The sequence below is a fragment of the Curcuma longa genome, chromosome 1, assembly GCF_044706935.1.
Source record: "Curcuma longa cultivar G26 ecotype Majalengka, Jawa Barat chromosome 1, ITB_CL_G26_1.1, whole genome shotgun sequence".
Classification (NCBI taxonomy): Eukaryota; Viridiplantae; Streptophyta; class Magnoliopsida; order Zingiberales; family Zingiberaceae; genus Curcuma; species Curcuma longa.
This window is the reverse complement of record NC_133861.1, coordinates 5,523,063-5,540,030: the sequence shown is the minus strand read 5'-3', so window position 1 is coordinate 5,540,030 and position 16,968 is coordinate 5,523,063. Positions and strand designations below refer to the sequence as shown.

Sequence of the window (16,968 nt, the reverse complement as noted above, 5' to 3'; positions counted from 1 at the left end):
TCCGTTGAGACTTGGATCAATAAAGGGTCCATTGAGATCCGGATCAATAAAGGGTCCATTGAGACCGTTAAAAAGAGGTTTCCATGGTCCTTTGTTTGAGGGGTAAATTATTGGGATACAATCAAAGTCCTATATTAGAAATATATGAGAAAGATCCTGGGATTATAAGATAGAGATATTTATATTGGTATGAGACTTTTTAGATATAGTCCAAAAATAAAACCATAAGAGCGTAGATCTAAAGTGGATAATATTATGCTATTTTGGAGATATATATGAATTCCATCATGTCATAACATAATTTTGATGCATTACACAAGATGTGGCCATGTTTATAGGAAGATTAGGTCTTTGGGGCTATATTAGAATACTTGATTAATTGTGAAATTCAATCAATTCAATTCAATAAGGGCTTTGAATAAAAGACCCTTAATAATGAGAGAATAAAATACAATAAGGTCCTTAATAAAATAGTAATTTTCATCCAACTCTTTCGTTACAACATATACAGAATCAAGAAAACAAGTGTAATGTTATTGTAATTAATGCTTTTGTCTGTACATATATGCAACTTCATAATTGATGATGATGACCGAAAGTTCCATTCTCTTCATTCTCTACCTGTAAATTTGTAACCACTTTTATGCAAATTATGTACATTTATGCAGGGTTGTGTTTATTTACCTCAAAACAAAAGTTCGGTGTTCTTCCCCAACCGAATCTGTTTGATTAGAAGTACTCTTTGTGGAAATGGAATCTCGTCGATGTTCTGTGACTCATCTCAAGCGATAGCTTTCTTAGTTCTTTTGCTAGAGTTGGTGTTCCACAGTAGAAGACGCCTGCCAATGATGTATGCGCAGTAATCAAGTTAACGCGAAAGCAGAAGCAAACTTGTCTAGCTAATAATGTTGACATTTTGATGCATTGATGTATTTGGAATATAGGACTTTCTGAAACAATCGAAATAACCAGTTTACTACAGATTTCAGTAGACAATTTGCTAGTTGATTAGTAGTTGATGACGCCAATGCTTGCGGTAATCAGACTCTCCAATTTAACAGGAGCGATATAATGTCGATTCTCACCTCCCAGTTAGAAAAAACTTACATTGCAGCTAGAAGTTATCAGTTTTTGAGTGGCTTACCTCACATTTCCACATAAAAACTAGCAATTGGAATATTTTAGAAGTTTGTGTACTACCTACTGTTGCTCCAGGATGTTTGGCAGCTAATTTGGTTACTTCTTTCCAGTTCGTAAAATGAGTCTCACCTGACAAGTTAATCATCTCCCTCATCAGTATACTTAGAAATAAATGCTCCAGCTACGATCAATTAGTTTTTATAAATCATACTAAAGTGGTGATCAAGATTCAGAATCTAGGAGAGTTTTTCAAAGGGAATAAACGGTGTGCCCACCACTGTCACTGTACCACAGACCAATTGGCAACCCACTGCACAACATTTTTCTCAAATTATCCGTTAGATGCTAACCTGGTCTTGCAAATGATGAGTGCACTCACCTGACAAGTTAATCATCTCCCTCATCAGTATACTTAGAAATAAATGCTAATACTTTGCAGCTACGATCAATTAGATCGATGCAAAGTTTATAAATCATACTAAAGTGGTGATCTAAGATTCAGAATCTAGGAGAGTAAACATTTTCAAAGGGAATAAACGGTGTGCCCACCACTGTCACTGTACCACAGACCAATTGGCAACCCACTGCACAACATTTTTCTCAAATTATCCGATAAAAATAGATGCTAACCTGTGTTCCTGAGACAATATCAACTCCATTCTTAGCATGATTCAGAGCCTGCACCATTGCAGTAGTCCTTGCATCACGCTCCTCGTAAACACTTGTTAAATAATTATGCATCTCTATGACACCCTGTTTCACAGCCATAATGTAACACATCCTTGAATAAGCATCGAAATTAAGGACGACGATATAGGGATTTGAAGGAGGTAAAACATAGCTTACTTAACCTTTTTGTCCATTTCAGCCACATCATTCATTACTCCTTTGAACCACTCGAAAGATGCTGCTTCTCTTGTGACCCAGTAGAAGTGAGCACTGCTAGTTCTATATGACCTCTTCTTGGTACTGCTGCTGCTGGTTGAGAAGCTGAGGCTGCTATTACTGACTTCTGACTTGCTCATGTCCATCGCCAAATCCTGATATGATTCAGAAGAACAAAGAACAAATCCATTAAGATTGATTGAAAAATATGACAAATCCAATGAAGCAAGGATATGTAAACCATCGCTTTACCATTAGTTCATCTGAAACTTTAATATTGTTAAGAAGGTCCCTGAGTATGCTGATGAAAGGTGTTGCCCCTATGCCCAGACCCACAAGCAGTAGAACATCATAGTTTCTAAAGTCCTGTGCTGGTGCACCATAAGGACCATCAACAAACAATCTAACCATGCTGCACAAGAATTGAATTCAGTCGGAACTTATTCTTTATCAATGTATCTAGGATTTTTGTTCAAAATTCATGAAACCTTCTCTGTGCAGAACCTAAATCATTTAATGATGCCATCCTTAACGAATGTGGTGAGAAGTAGTTCTCTATGAAAATTCGTTTGAGCTCCTCAGTCCAGTCACCATTGGCTCGTATGTGGACGCTCAGGTATTCATCACCAGGAGCCGATGTAATTGAAAAAGGATGCCTGTTAGGGAAGAGATGGATGATGCTGAGTTGTATTCAAGTGTTGAGCCCAATCAACATAAGAGATGGCAACAAGAGTGTGATCATGAACCATTCAAATGGTGAGATTGTAGGGCACTGCAAAAATATGTACTGTCCACTTCTGTAGCGAAACCCTTGTGGCTTGGACATTGTTACAGTCAAAACACCACCAGGTAGCAACGAGACCTACATAGATAAATCAGAATCTGGTAGTATGGAATACAGATAGAACATTCAGGAGCCTTGCTTCATAGAATCACAGAATAGTAACTAAATGTCACATAGAGAAAGGGAACTTGTACCTTCAAGATCTTGACAGAATAAGCCTTGGAACGGAAGGCTCTCAGATTTCTTTCACCTATATAGAGCAGCAACGGAACAGAGATGTACATCCAAGTCTGTTCATCGGACCACAAATTAGCAAGAATAATTTATATTCAAATTCTAATAGAACAGTGCAGCTGAACAAGTTTGGAAGGAGTCTTTCGGTCTATAAATTGAATGCAGTAAGTTATAAAAACAAAATTGAAGAATTCTGCAAAACATTCTCACTAGATTTACTTGCTTCCATCAGTTTCCAATTGAAAGCGAAACTAGGATTGGAGTAGAGTAAACCCCCCCATTTTTCTTTCTAGTTGATTCTTCCTATTTCTTTTTGGACCATTAACCCTTTCACCACCAACGGCTAGGTAGAGTGCCATTTCCTCCTAGACAACGGTTTCAAATAAGAAAAGTAATTTATATTCAACTCAATATGTATTGGCAATTCCCCCTCCCATTCGATTCCTAATCAATTGTTTCATTGTAGATAATCATCAAGTCATGCAATCATACTCTGCGAACTGATAAGAAGACATTTATCAACAACAAAGTATATATATAAATACTCAACAACCACTGTTTGAGCAATTCGAGCCTAAAAACCTTGGCAACAACTTTCGAAGCCATTAACAAGGGAGCAAGATAACACCAACTTTGTTAGACTTATTTTCAGAGGAGATTCCTTGCCTCAGATATTTCAACTTGTACACGACAAGGTGAACAATAAATTAGTTTTGAGGGGCCATGATGATAGTGATTACACGAAAAGTAGGAGGCTTATGGGAGTCGCTCATTGTAAAAATCCTAACTCGCAATAATACAGGGGAGAAACTACTACTACATGGAGCCGTAGAGATATATGATGTTTGCCGGTCCCAAGATTGCAGAATTGAAGAGTCGATCTATCCAAAAGCTATGGACCATGCAAATTCTAAATTAATAAGAAACTAGCGTCTATGCTAAAGACCCTACGCTGCACGTATCAATTAAGTTAAAACTTCATATTCAATGTGACAGGACAAGAATAGATATGCTATTTAATAGTAGAGATAAGAGAGGTCATGATCATGGTATTAATCCCTTGCCCTGTCAGTTCGAGAATTATAAATAAACTAGCTAGATTGCGATGATAAATAGAACCATTTCCAGTCTCCAGGAGCAAGGCTTTCTCTCTTCCACGAGCGAAGACCGAGACGTGGGGACGGTAAACCAACCTCCAGTAACGTGACTCCCACGCCATAACAATTAATAAATAAACCATCTTTGCAAGTTTAAGCAGAGAAGAAGGGAGAAAACTTACCGTCCGATTATACCAACTGTGTACGAGGAAGATGAAGTAGCCGTGGACGAGCAGGAGCAAGTAGACGAGGGCGAGCAGATGGTGGGAGTACCAGAAGGAGTTGAATCCGGTGAGACGGTTCAGGGGGTACGGTAGCCGCGCGCTGTTCTTCCTGAACCGGTGCATTGCCAGCGTGAACGAGACGGTCATCAGCACCACCATGGCAATTCCCGTCAGCCCTACCACCCCCTTTAACAGGCTCCAGTACGTCGGCTTCTCCGATCCGAAGTACTGCGCCACCGTCTCGTACTCCGACGGGGAAGAGTTGATCAGCCGCGGGAAGTCGCATGTCAAGTGGTTCCCGGCATGGAGCAGGATTCCTGCCACTATTGCTGTCGCAATCATCTGGACAAGAAGCCATATCTAATTTTAAGAACAAGAACATTTTTCTCTGTAACAATATGAAAATCACGTGCGGCAGTTGGCTAGGATAATATATGTATCTTCCTAAAGCTTGCATAAGCGTCATTATGTATACGCAAAGATTTTGGTTCTGATGGTTTGGCAGGATAAAACATCGAGGTGTTCTGCGGTGATGTTGGTCATGGCTTTCTCACCTACCGACGTAGAAAACTTAGAGAGGAGGCAGGGAAAGAGGACGACTGGACCTGGAACTCTGCTCTGCAAGCATGGGATCTGCTTAGTAATATGGTTAATCTGCCGGGTAATGTTTAAGGCATAAATGCAAACTCTGCACATGGAGTGTGAAGATGGGAGTTGTATGGGAACACACAACTAGTTTTTTGGACATTGACAGCATAACAACTGAGTAATTTAAGAGAGGATTGGTTGAGAATGGCGACGGGCACGCACGCCACGAAGCATTCAATGAGTTGCGCAAACCTTGTGGAAGGAAATGCTGTCGTCAAAGGGGAAGAAGAGCCGGGCCCGGGTTGCGCGGAGCCAAGTGAGGGTGTTGCGGCAGACGGGGAGGAGGACGAGGGCCATGTTGAGCTTCAGCGTCTCCGCGGCACCCTTGGCGGTGGGAAGGCAATACCCCATCACGGAGAACGCCGCACTGTGGCGGTACTGCGTGAACTTCCAGGCGAACAGCCCCGCCATGGCCGCCACCCACAGCTGTACCACCCAAGCCCGCTGCCAGTTCTCCCACGCTGCCAGCCTCAGCCACGTCGCTGCGCGCCGCGGGTTAAACCACCGCCGTCGGCAGGATGTTTTCGTCCTGCCGCCGGCGATGTTCTGGCTCCACCCTGCTCCACTCGCGGTGCTCGGTGGCCGGCTGTAGTTCATGTACGTGTCCCGCTGCAGCAGCAGCGCCTCCAACTGCCACAGCTGGCAAAAAGGCGAAAGCGAACGCTTCGATGCATCAGTCGAAGTGCAGTCGAAAAGTGTGAAAGAAGAAAAAGGAACAAAAAGTAATGAAAGAAATTAGGCGTTTTGCGTTCACCTCAATGTAGCCGAGGTTTTCTGGGTCCAATTCTTCCATGATGAGCGCGGCGTACTCCTCCGCCTGCTCCTTCAGCTTCGACAGCTTGTTGGCCGAAGCACTCAAAACTATCAACTGCAACCGACACATTACTCTCCCATATTCTAAAATTATCATAACAATACTAGCAATCGGCAACAGAGGAAGGATCATCTCACCTCTTGTACTTCCTCTCTTGTTATCCTTCCATCCACATTCGTATCCACACTAAACAAAAAAGGAATCAAATTGGAGGAAGATAATCAAAAGATTACACACAGATGTTCTTGTTAACCACCATCGCTATTGATAAATTTGATAAATAAAAAGCATACATGTCGAAGAAGATTTGGAGCCGGGCATCGAAGCTTTGGTCAGAGACTTGAAGCCAGAAATCGTAGAGTTCGTCTTTGGTTATTCTCTCGAAGTTTTGGCGCCGCCTTCGCGCAAGGGCGTCGAAGATGCCCACACCGAATTCCTTAGAATCCACCATGCCTGCAAACAGAGGAAGAGGAAATAGAATGAGATTGCAGCAGCATGTCTAAGTGCCGCTTCACCACCAGGAAGTGACCCGATCAAGATTGGCAATGAAGTTACAGATTAGGCGAGAAGAGCATGATAGAAAGAAGAACGAGACCGATGCATTCAGCGAAGTCATCACGGGCGAGGAGGCCGTTGTCGGCGAGGGCGGCGAAGCGCTCCTCCACCCGTCGCCAGTGCTCGTCGGCGTCTGCCGTCCCCGTCGTCGTTTGGCTTATGAAGCGGAGGCCCTTAAGCGCCCGCTGCGCTCCCTCCCGCGTCCGATCCAGCCGCGCCCGTATCCGTCGGGCATCCCGCGACGACATAGCGGCGGCGGGGGCCGTGCCGGACGAAGAGGAATGCTCATCATCGGTCATCGCGTCCGCCGGCTTCCTCCGTCGAATCGGCGAAAACAGCCACGCCAACTTGCGCCGGATCCTCGACGCCGTCGACGAGCTCCGGCTCAGGCTTCCCGACGAAGCCCGCTCCACTGAGGCGGCAGCGGTGGCAGAGGTCGGGGTGGTGACGCTCCGCACAACCATCGAATCCTCGTCGAGCTCCAGCATCACCTCGACCAGATCGCTCTGGTCGTTGAGGAAAATGGGCAACATTCCGCCGTCGTAGCCGTAGCCGCGACCACAGTCCACGGACTCATCGCTGGACTCCTCGTCCTCCGCCCGGATGCCGTCGATCCTCCGGTGGCCGGACTTCCGGAAGCTTCCTCCTCCGGAGGAAGGAGTCGTCGACATCCCAACTCCTCAAGCAATTCAACGCTTGGGCGGTGAATGACGAGGCAGGGGAGGCACCCTCGCCAAAGTATTAGTTGGGATTCGTTGAGAGAAATTAAACGCCACGACATCAATTACCACGAAGCAAATCTCCACCGTCGACTCACCACCAAACGCACCTGATTCGCCTTCATCCGGCACCGCACGAATCTCGGCGCTCGATGGACCGCAAACGAGCTTGAAACGGTGAATTTGTGGGTATTTTTGGGGTTTGAAATTTTGACCGTTGGCGTCCGGTGGCGTCGCACGCCAGCCGCTCGATAGTAGTTGGTTGGGTCACACACTCCCTTCGTGCCTGTAGACATTGGGAAAAGAGAAATTTATTTTATTTTTATTTATTTTTGAGTAAAAAAGGGAGGAATTTAAAAATCCTCTTTAGTTGAATTTTTATTCAAATAAATAAATAAATAAATATTGTCGGATAAATATGCTATGGCTGTATGGTACATGAAAAATATAAAGAAATGATAGATAGGAACAATTAATCATCGTTATTATAATTAAGCGTTTGAATAATTTAATGAAGTTGCAAAAGTGTCTATTTCAGTCCTTGCTGGCAAATCTTTTATAGTAAATTTAAAATGCCCTCTAAAATCTCACATCTTTGTAGAATATTTATGGTTGTAATAGAAAAAATTTATTAATATAATTAATATATAATATGTGTAAAATATTCTTTATGGAATAATTCCACTGTGACTTAATCTATTTACAATAAGATTTTCTTTTTATAAAAAAGTAGAATTACTCTATTTAACATCTCGACAGTGATTTTGAGTTTATATTTCTGTTTTTAGTAAAGATTGTTTGTTTAAAAGAATTGGTTATATTTTAAGAGTTCTCCGTGTAGATGATGACTTACAAAGTGACAATGTATTTTTAGTATATTTAGTAGATAATATTGATAGGATCACTAAGAATTTGTTATTATTTTCTATTGCATTGTGAAATTGATGTGAGGATCCGAATTTTAAGAGGTCATTATTTTAATTCCGGTTAAACGGACCTTGAATACATCAAATCGATTTGTTACTGGATATAACTTGTAACAATCCAATTTTAGATTCAAAAAATATAATTTAAAGTATTTTTAAAAATTTTAAATAATTTTTATCAATTTTTTTTCATCTTTTACCTCGTTTAAAATTTTGAGACTATTTAAATTCTTGTTTAGTTGTTGCTAGTGTATTATTTTTTATTTTAAATTAATTTTATTCGATTAAATCTAGAGACAACGTCTATGTGTTTAATGATTTTCGATGCATTCTCTAAAATTCAGTCATGAAAACAAACCTCTAAATGAATTAATATTCTGTTCGGCATATAATTCACTAAGAAAAATAATAAATTTTAATATTAATTAATCATCGACCATTAGGAATCAAGATCAAAATAGAAAAGTAAATGAAAAAAATAATTTTGAGGAGAAATAAAGTTTTCAAAATATTCTCAAAATGTGAAGCATTGTTGAAAAATGTATACTTCCAGAAGATGTCCATTTAGACAATCAAATTATAAAGTGAATCATTAATTATAATTGCATTTTTATAAATAAAATTATTCTTTTATTTATGATCTTATTATTTTGTGTCTAACTATAAAAAAGTTGCAATAATATTGTTACTTAAGTTGAAAGGTTGCACAAACCTATTGAGTCCATTCAAATTTTTTATTTACTTTTATTTATAGTTTTTCATAGTTTTGAATTATATCAGTAGAATTAGGCATAGAGAATTTTATGAAAGAAATAGAGGTATTTTTTCTATTTTAATTAACTCTTATTTATAATAAACTTGTGATAAAAAAAATTATAGAAATATTTTTATTAGATAACTAAATATGAAATAATAGCTAAAATATATGTACTGGCCAACACTCCCCTTAAATGGTGTATACATTTTTGCCCTACCCATCTATTATATACATGTAAATCGTCTAACAAATATTGTCTCGTGGGTCAATTTAATGGTTTTATTTTAAAATTTAAAAAAAAATTCATTGATTGTTGATGTTGGATAGAATAATGATTATCCTATGAGTAATATTGATTTCATTGATTAATTGTGAACGTTAAAATCAATTTTCTAAAACTTATTGATTCAAAAAAATATCATGAGATAGGAAAATAAACGACACTATCAAAAATATTATTAATTCAAAAACTTTATCATAAATATCAATTAAATAATTACTTAAATAGAGCCAAAATCAATGTAAAAAAATTCTTAATAAAAAGAAAAAAAATTCTAATAAAAAAGAAATTTTTTTAACATACTCAAAAATCTAAAATTGGACTCAAAATTCAAAAAATAAAAATATAAAAATTACTTTAAAAAAGATAAAATCTTCAAATCCTCTTCGTCAATCGTCAAAATTAAAAAGAACTCATCATCAAATTTAGAGTAATATTAAGTGGTAGCCTAGTAGAAAGATCATCTGATGCCAAATCAACAAAAATAAAGAGATTGCTATTAAATACTATTGTTGATTGATTTTTCTACAATGAGTGAGATTCATATGTATAAAAGTTCATCGGCTGATTTTGACCAAGCAACGAAGATGATGGATACATGTTTGCCCCCATTCCAATAGCAAGTTGATCACCAGTGATCATCTTTATATTGACTCCAAGATAGACAACTCTTCTAATAGCTTCTGCACTCTCATGCCTAGGGGGATCAGAAAAGTGGCAATAAACCAATAAGTTGCCATGGACCTCCAACACTCTCTTTAGACTTCTCTAGAACTTCCTGTCTTGCAACAGTTGGTGCAATCGATTATTTGATTTCAGCAATGATTGCTAGTACCATATATAGCAACGAATATAATATTACGAAATTGATTGTTTGGTTCGATTATTGAGCTACCAATTGAATGTTAAGTTTTAATAATCGATTATTGTTACTGTAGCAATATATATAAGATGTTATAATCAATTGATATGGATTAGCAATCGATTGGTAGATTCAGTAATTGATTGTTGGTGTTTAGCAATAGATTGATAAAGTAAAATTGAGCCGTTAAGTTGCAAGTCAAAGCAACGATCGAATTCGTAGAGCTACAATTGATTGCTAGATAGAAAACAACTCGAAAGTAATCTATAAAAGAAGATTTTGAAGAGAATTCACAATGCGGATTCTTGAGAGGTTGGAAACAAAGTGTTCTTGTATTTCTCATAGCCAAAAGGAATTATAAAGCAATAAAAGAGCAAGCAAAGCCAAGATCATTATATAAAATTATTTTCTCTTTTCATTTGTATTAATTTGTATACCTGTATTCTTTGTATTTGTCGTGAAATCAGATTGTAAGAGATTTTTCTGTCTTCAGAAGGTATCCGAGAAGGAAAAGGATAGTGGGATAATTGTTAGAATTAAATCTTGGATATCGTCGTCTTTGGAAGGTGATGAATCAAGTAAAATCAAAAGTGCTGACATTTTACATTGAGTGTCGAGTTTGTTTTAAATTTCCACTACGAAATCTATTGATCGATCAAAAACATTCTATCCCCTCTAACTCACACAGGTCCTTACACTTGGTCATCGGAGTTCTAGGAGACATATTAGATCCCGTTAACAAAATATATTTGGATGGAAAAGCTAAAGTGGTTAGTGTTTGGTCGATCCAAATTTGGTAGATCAGGTGAAAACAGTCTAGATGAATATAGCGTTTCGAGTGGGATAAAACTCTCATATCAGGAAAATTATTCTGACAGTTTGAATAGAGAAAAAGTTCTATAAAAACAACTCTATTTCCCACCGGTAACAACAACTTATTCAACTCATAATCTTCAAACACTGAGAGGTGTTAATTATAGTTCTAGGTTAGTCTAGATATTTACATTTGCTATTTTGAACATTTTATTTGTTTACACTTTTATTATTATCATTTATGCATCCTGTACATATTTTCTATGATATTTCTCCCTCTCTCTCTCTCTCTCTAAAAAAAAAAAGTCGAATGAAGAGAATATTTAGTGGTATATATTTCAAAAAAACGATTCATCTAACGGATCACTAAAATCATAGAGTAACAATTGAGGATTGTGAATCACATTAAATAATTATGAGCAACTTCATTATTTTTTCACTATGTATTTTACTTTATTTTAAAATTAATCAAATTTTTAAAGAAGCTTTATTCATCCCCTGAGCGCATTACATTGATCCTCCAAGAAAAATATATTCATAATTTATTTATTTTGTAACGTCGGGTCAACTGCAAGTACTTGTTTATGAAAATACATATTAAATTAGCTCAAAACCATCCTTAATGTTTAAACGCTTTGATTAATTATTTAATGAATTAGAATAGCTAACAAGAATCACCTCACACCTACCTTGCCCCTTAACCCTTCCCTTGATAGAATGATTTAGTGTCCTATAATGTTATTAATGATTTCAATGAATCAGATAAATCATTATCTTTTCAAAAAAATTTTGATTCTACCAGTCCAAATGTTAATTGTATTGTGTAGCAATTATGAATTAACAGCAATAATTCATAGCTGTCATATTGTGTACAATAATAATTCTTAGTTGCTATATTATGTAGCAGCTAATTCATAATTGCTATAACATTTATAATTTATATAGATGAGATCATATTTAACTTAAATCAATAGTAATATATTATAGTGACAATTAACTATACTGCTATAATATATTTATAGGTGAGATCTTGTTTAACTTAAAAATCAATGCTCATCAATACCATGTTATAATAGTTATAAATAGTAATTGCTATGAATAACAATTCTTAACCATTACAACATATATGCATATGAGATCTTATTCAACTCAAATTAATTTTTTTTGATGAAAAAGTAAATATACATCATCAAAATAGTACACAATCATATAGTGACCAATGATCTCTATTCATGTCATGTTTTAGGAAGTGTCATATTTGAATAGACATACAAGGTATGTTGTACATGTGTTCACATGAGTACCATCATTCTCTCGCCATAGCTACCATCAAAAGTACTACGATCGATCACCCATCTCCCTTAATGAAACATGGGGGATTAAACATCGATTGAACTTTGTTCTCAATGTCATATAGTCCTCTCCAATAGATGCCCCTGCAACACATGCATCCCAACATCCTCTTTGACTATCCTCCATCCTCAAGGGTCTAGCTCCTCTAGACTCTAGTGCAATGCCTAGCTAGAAGATGTCTAAGTGTGCTCGCCCCCCTCCGCTCCTAGCCCTAGCCTGTGAGTTAGGGATCATAGCCTCCATCCTAGCATAGGACCACCTCCTAGTGCCTCCCACCTCCTAGTCCTCCCCATCTACACATGTGTCATCATCCCTCGTCCATCCCATGTTCACTTTTAGCAAGTGATCAGTTGTCAATGGATTTGATGTGTCTTTACCGTGAGTCATTTGCTATAGACTAGATACATCATTCTTGATGGATCTATTTACCTTCTTTAGGCTTTTTGACAAAGCCTTCACTTTAAATGAATTTGATACGTCTTTATCACGAGTTGTTTGCTATAAGACTAGATAAATCTTTCTTGATGGATCTATTCATCTTATTTAACTATACATCCACAATAACAAGCTACTTGCTCTCATTCCTCCCAACCCTAAAATGTAAGCCCTCTCTAACAAAATGTATGCCCTCACTCCTCATCGGCACAAAATGCACACCCTCATTAACTTCTCACAAACAGAAAATGTACACCCTCACTAACTCCTCACCAATCCTAAACCTTAAAACTCAAATCAATATTGATCAATAAAATATTGTAGCAGTTACGAATCATAACTACTGCTACACACTCACATATACTAATTAATAATGTATATTATAGCAAGTTACGAATGATGTTCCGATAAAAAAAGGGACTCTTTTAATTTTTACCCATTATATTAAGTTGCCCAATGATGCCTACGAATACTGAAACCCAATTAATTAGAGTGAAATTCCTATCAGAATGAAGCTAATCAGAATTTAAAATGGAAGTGAATAACTATTATAAAGAGTTTACGTAATATGCCTTGAGCTTTCACTGAAAATGACCTGAAAAATAGTGTATTCATAAAATTAACAAACAAGTCTTCAAATTTCAATTCTGATCCATCCGATCACTTGTCAAAGTAGTTGGTGATGGTTTCTCTGGACCTACGCTGTCTGGAAACGGCGACAACACTGTCATCCCCGTTTCCGAAACGCTGAGAAACGTTTTCATCCGTAGAAACTTACCAGAAACGGCTAGTCCATGTCCGGCCCGCTCCCCTTCGCTGACTCATCCTCGTCTGCCTCCTCCGCCTCCTCGTGCTCATCCTTGTCCGCCTCCTCCTCTCCCCCATGCCTCATATATAGCCTCTCCGCCGGCGCCATCGAGGAAAGCTTCCTCCTTTACGACCACCCCTTGTCGCCGCCGACGCTGCTGCTGCCAACGAAGAAGCACAAACCGAAGAAGCGCGGTCGAAAGCCTAAATCCCTGCCATCCTCCTCTGACCCCTCCGACGAGCGGCGCTGGGTCTTCGACGTTTTCAAAATCTGGAAACTTCAACTAATATATTTTAAAATATGTTTTCTCCAGTGAAATAAAAAATATGGAATTCTAATGGCTAGGTGAGGAATCGTTTGCAAATTAATTAGGATTAATTGAGTGTACAAGGAAATGGACATTTAGATTATTAAAAAAAGGGGAAAAAAAGTAATTGGTGAAGATTGGGGCGGGACTGTATGACAAAGGAGACGCTTTGGTTCTATTCCCGCTCGACCATCACCTTCAGGGAATAAGAAAAGTCATCGAAGAATAGGCATGGCTTTTGACCTGATTGTCATAAGAAAGTGACTGATGGCGAGCTCGAAGTTAGAGGAGATAGGAAGGAAAATAAACAAGCAGCTGCAGGTCAAGAAAGTCGAAGGTTAAAAGCTGTGGAAGAAAGATTTCAACAAGGAATTAAGTTGAAGTAACTGCAGTAGCAGCAAAAGGAAACATCCATGCAAAGTGAAAACTAGGTAAGAAGTTGCTTCATCGGCATCAGAATTGCAGCTACTGCTCACCGAAACCAGTACTTTCTAATTTGAATCGATCACCCTCTCATTCATGATTTTTTTTTTTTATAGTTGTATTGGTTTAATATCAGATTAATCAGCAGCAGGTAGCGTGTCATTGTTCTAAATGGTGTTTGTTTACAGGTTTGGGAATGGACTGCTCCAAATCCAATTTTAAAAACTCACCTCCAGCATTAATAGAGATGGCATGGCTCGGCTCAATCCCTACCGAGTTTGATTTGTATACGGGAATTTTTCTAAAGCGTGAATTATATGTTGTTCCTATGTGAGACCGTGGTTTGGTGAGTTAGTAAGATAAAATAGGAGACGCGGCGATGTTGAAAGTCATGGAGACATAGAAGACGTCAAAGATACCTGTAATATTTCGATGAGGATTAAGATGGGCACCGAGGGAACTCGGCGTGACCACTCCGACGTGGCTTGAGAAAAGCAAAATAGCATAATAATAGAGGAGGAAGAAGAGGAAAAACAGAATCACCTTCCTTCTTGCATGCTTTCTCCAGGGTTTATATATTTACCTAAAAGAGCATCTTATGTCTGTAATCTTAAAAGACCAGATCCGATAGCCATTACCTGATCCTCCATTATTACATGTCACGTATGTAGAAGAGTATCTAGTGGACTAAATCTGACACTCATATGATTGTTTCTACGCTCACTCATGGTACTTTATTCAGGAATATTTGTAGTAATCATATATAAGTAGGCCACTGTAGGATGACTAAATTAATTTTGAAGGAATCGTGGAGTCTGCATCCTTTGGAGTTGGGGCAAATAACATTAAATTATATTTTATATCTCATAATCTTGGTTATGTGATTACCTAATAATCACATAACTAAAGTTATATATGATTACTTGAACCAAACAGACTCTTATCAATTAGATATAATGTGCATCATGTGCCCTGCATGCCTTTGAAAAATCATGTCATAACTTAGCCCAAATCTAATTAAATTTTATGATATTTAAATTTACTTAATAAGATAATTGAATTAAATTAAAATCTAAATTTAAAAAATAAATTCAAATTGTTTTATAAATAATTTCATTTAATTTGAGCTTGATTTGTTTAAAATGTTATCAAATTCAGTTTATTTAATTATTTAAAATTTTATATTTAAAATTAAGATTTGATTTGATAAATATAAATTTATTTATTTATTCAATATGTTGATAAGAATTTTATTCGACGGCTAACTTGGTACTCGACAATTTGATGGACTCGACACTAAATAATTTAGCTAACCCTACAACTGGATACTCAATAACTCAGTTCGGTTATACATGATATTTCAATCATCTCAAGTAATCTATTATTTTTTACTTGATAGTTTAAGATTATTAACTGAGTCCTTTGTACATATTAAGATTGCATTTAATTTCTATATAATTTAAATTTAATAATTTTTTAATATGTCAGACAATATCTCCATCAGTTAATTGTCAATGGTATTTAATGAATAAATTGACTCTTATCAATTAGGTACAGTGCATGTGCCATGTCTTTGAAAAATCATGTCATAACTCAGCCAAATATAGTTAAATTTCATGATATTTAAATTTATTTAATAAGATAATCGAATTAAATTAAATCAAATCTAAAATAAATTAGATTGTTAAAATAATTATTCAACCGTAATTTAATTTCTTTTTTATGAAGAACTTAATTCAAATTTAATTTAAGTTTGATTTGTCTATAAATTTATTTATTTTTAATATGTTAATAAAATTTTATTCGACTAACTTGGCACTCACTTTGATGGACTCAACATTAAATAATTTAGCTAACCCTACAACTCGACACTTAGTAACTCAGTTAGTCAGTTCGATTATACAAGACAATTCAATCATTTCAAGTAATCTATTATTTTTTATTTGATAGTTTGATATTATTAACTAAGTCCTTTGTACATATTAAGATTGCATTTAATTTCTATATAATTTAAATTTAATAAATTTTTAATATGTCCGACAATATCTCCATCTGTTAATGTCAATGGTATTTAATGAATAAATTGACTCTTATCAATTAGATATAGTGCGCATCATGTGCCATGTCTTTGAAAAATCATGTCATAACTTAGCCAAATATAATTAAATTTTATGATATTTAAATTTATTTAATAAGATAATTAAATTAAATTAAATCAAATCTAAAATAAATTAAATTGTTAAAATAATTATTCAACCTTAATTTAATTTCTTTTTTATGAACTTGAACTTAATTCAAATTTAATTTAAGTTTGATTTGTCTAGATGTTATCGATCTCAATCCAAATTTATTTGATTATTTAAAATTTTTATATTTTATATTTATTTGATTGGTTATTGAATTTGATAATATAAATTTATTTATTTATTTAATTTTTATTTATGTAACTTATTGATAAGAGTTTTATTGATGAATATAATTCAAGAATGTTATTTATGAATGTTATTCAAAAATATTATTTATGAATATTATTCTTAATATTATTTATTAATATTATTTATGAATATTAATAAACTAAACATATATGTTCAAGTTTATTCGTTTAGTTTATAACTTTATTCATTTAGTTTAATGAATTATTCAAGTTTGTTTCATTTAATTGATTTTGTATGTATTGAACGAACATACATAAATTCTTATCAAATCGAATATCAAATTTTGTCGGTTCAATTACAACCCTAGCAAATCCAAATCCTTCTCTCATATATTTGAATCACATGCTCCAGTTAATTTTTAAAATCAACTATGAAAATTCGTTGATCCGTAGTTCCATCCAAAGTTGCTACCAATGGTCTCCACGGCTCCAACAGAACAAATAATAGAATATCAAAGTTCGTATTAAGT

The 16,968-nt window shown here is 36.1% G+C and overlaps 1 protein-coding gene across 1 annotated transcript; it reads right to left on the bottom strand.

Moving 5' to 3' along the window:
• Nucleotides 1-487: 487 nt before the first annotated feature.
• LOC141828806 (respiratory burst oxidase homolog protein E-like) lies at nucleotides 488-7,069 on the bottom strand. Its single transcript, XM_074716199.1, has 15 exons — nucleotides 6,422-7,069; nucleotides 6,120-6,279; nucleotides 5,964-6,012; nucleotides 5,767-5,880; nucleotides 5,205-5,651; nucleotides 4,323-4,706; nucleotides 3,004-3,099; nucleotides 2,772-2,887; nucleotides 2,514-2,681; nucleotides 2,278-2,437; nucleotides 1,992-2,180; nucleotides 1,766-1,893; nucleotides 1,201-1,265; nucleotides 685-839; nucleotides 488-621 (listed from the first exon to the last, which is right to left on the bottom strand). Exons 1-14 carry the CDS (start codon nucleotides 7,050-7,052, stop codon nucleotides 730-732), a joined length of 2,817 nt encoding a protein of 938 aa, XP_074572300.1. The 5' UTR covers nucleotides 7,053-7,069; the 3' UTR covers nucleotides 488-621; nucleotides 685-729.
• Nucleotides 7,070-16,968: the final 9,899 nt, after the last annotated feature.

What these genes read in the sequence shown, in the direction of transcription:
- LOC141828806 (XM_074716199.1), bottom strand. Translation starts at nt 7,052, where the DNA reads ATGTCGACGACTCCTTCCTCCGGAGGAGGAAGCTTCCGGAAGTCCGGC. An exon ending in ACAGCATTTCCTTCCACAAG is followed by an intron (nt 4,707 to 5,204) that starts GTTTGCGCAACT and finishes CTTCTTGTCCAG; the next exon opens with ATGATTGCGACAGCAATAGT. An exon ending in ACAGTTGGTATAATCGGACG is followed by an intron (nt 3,100 to 4,322) that starts GTAAGTTTTCTC and finishes TCCGATGAACAG; the next exon opens with ACTTGGATGTACATCTCTGT.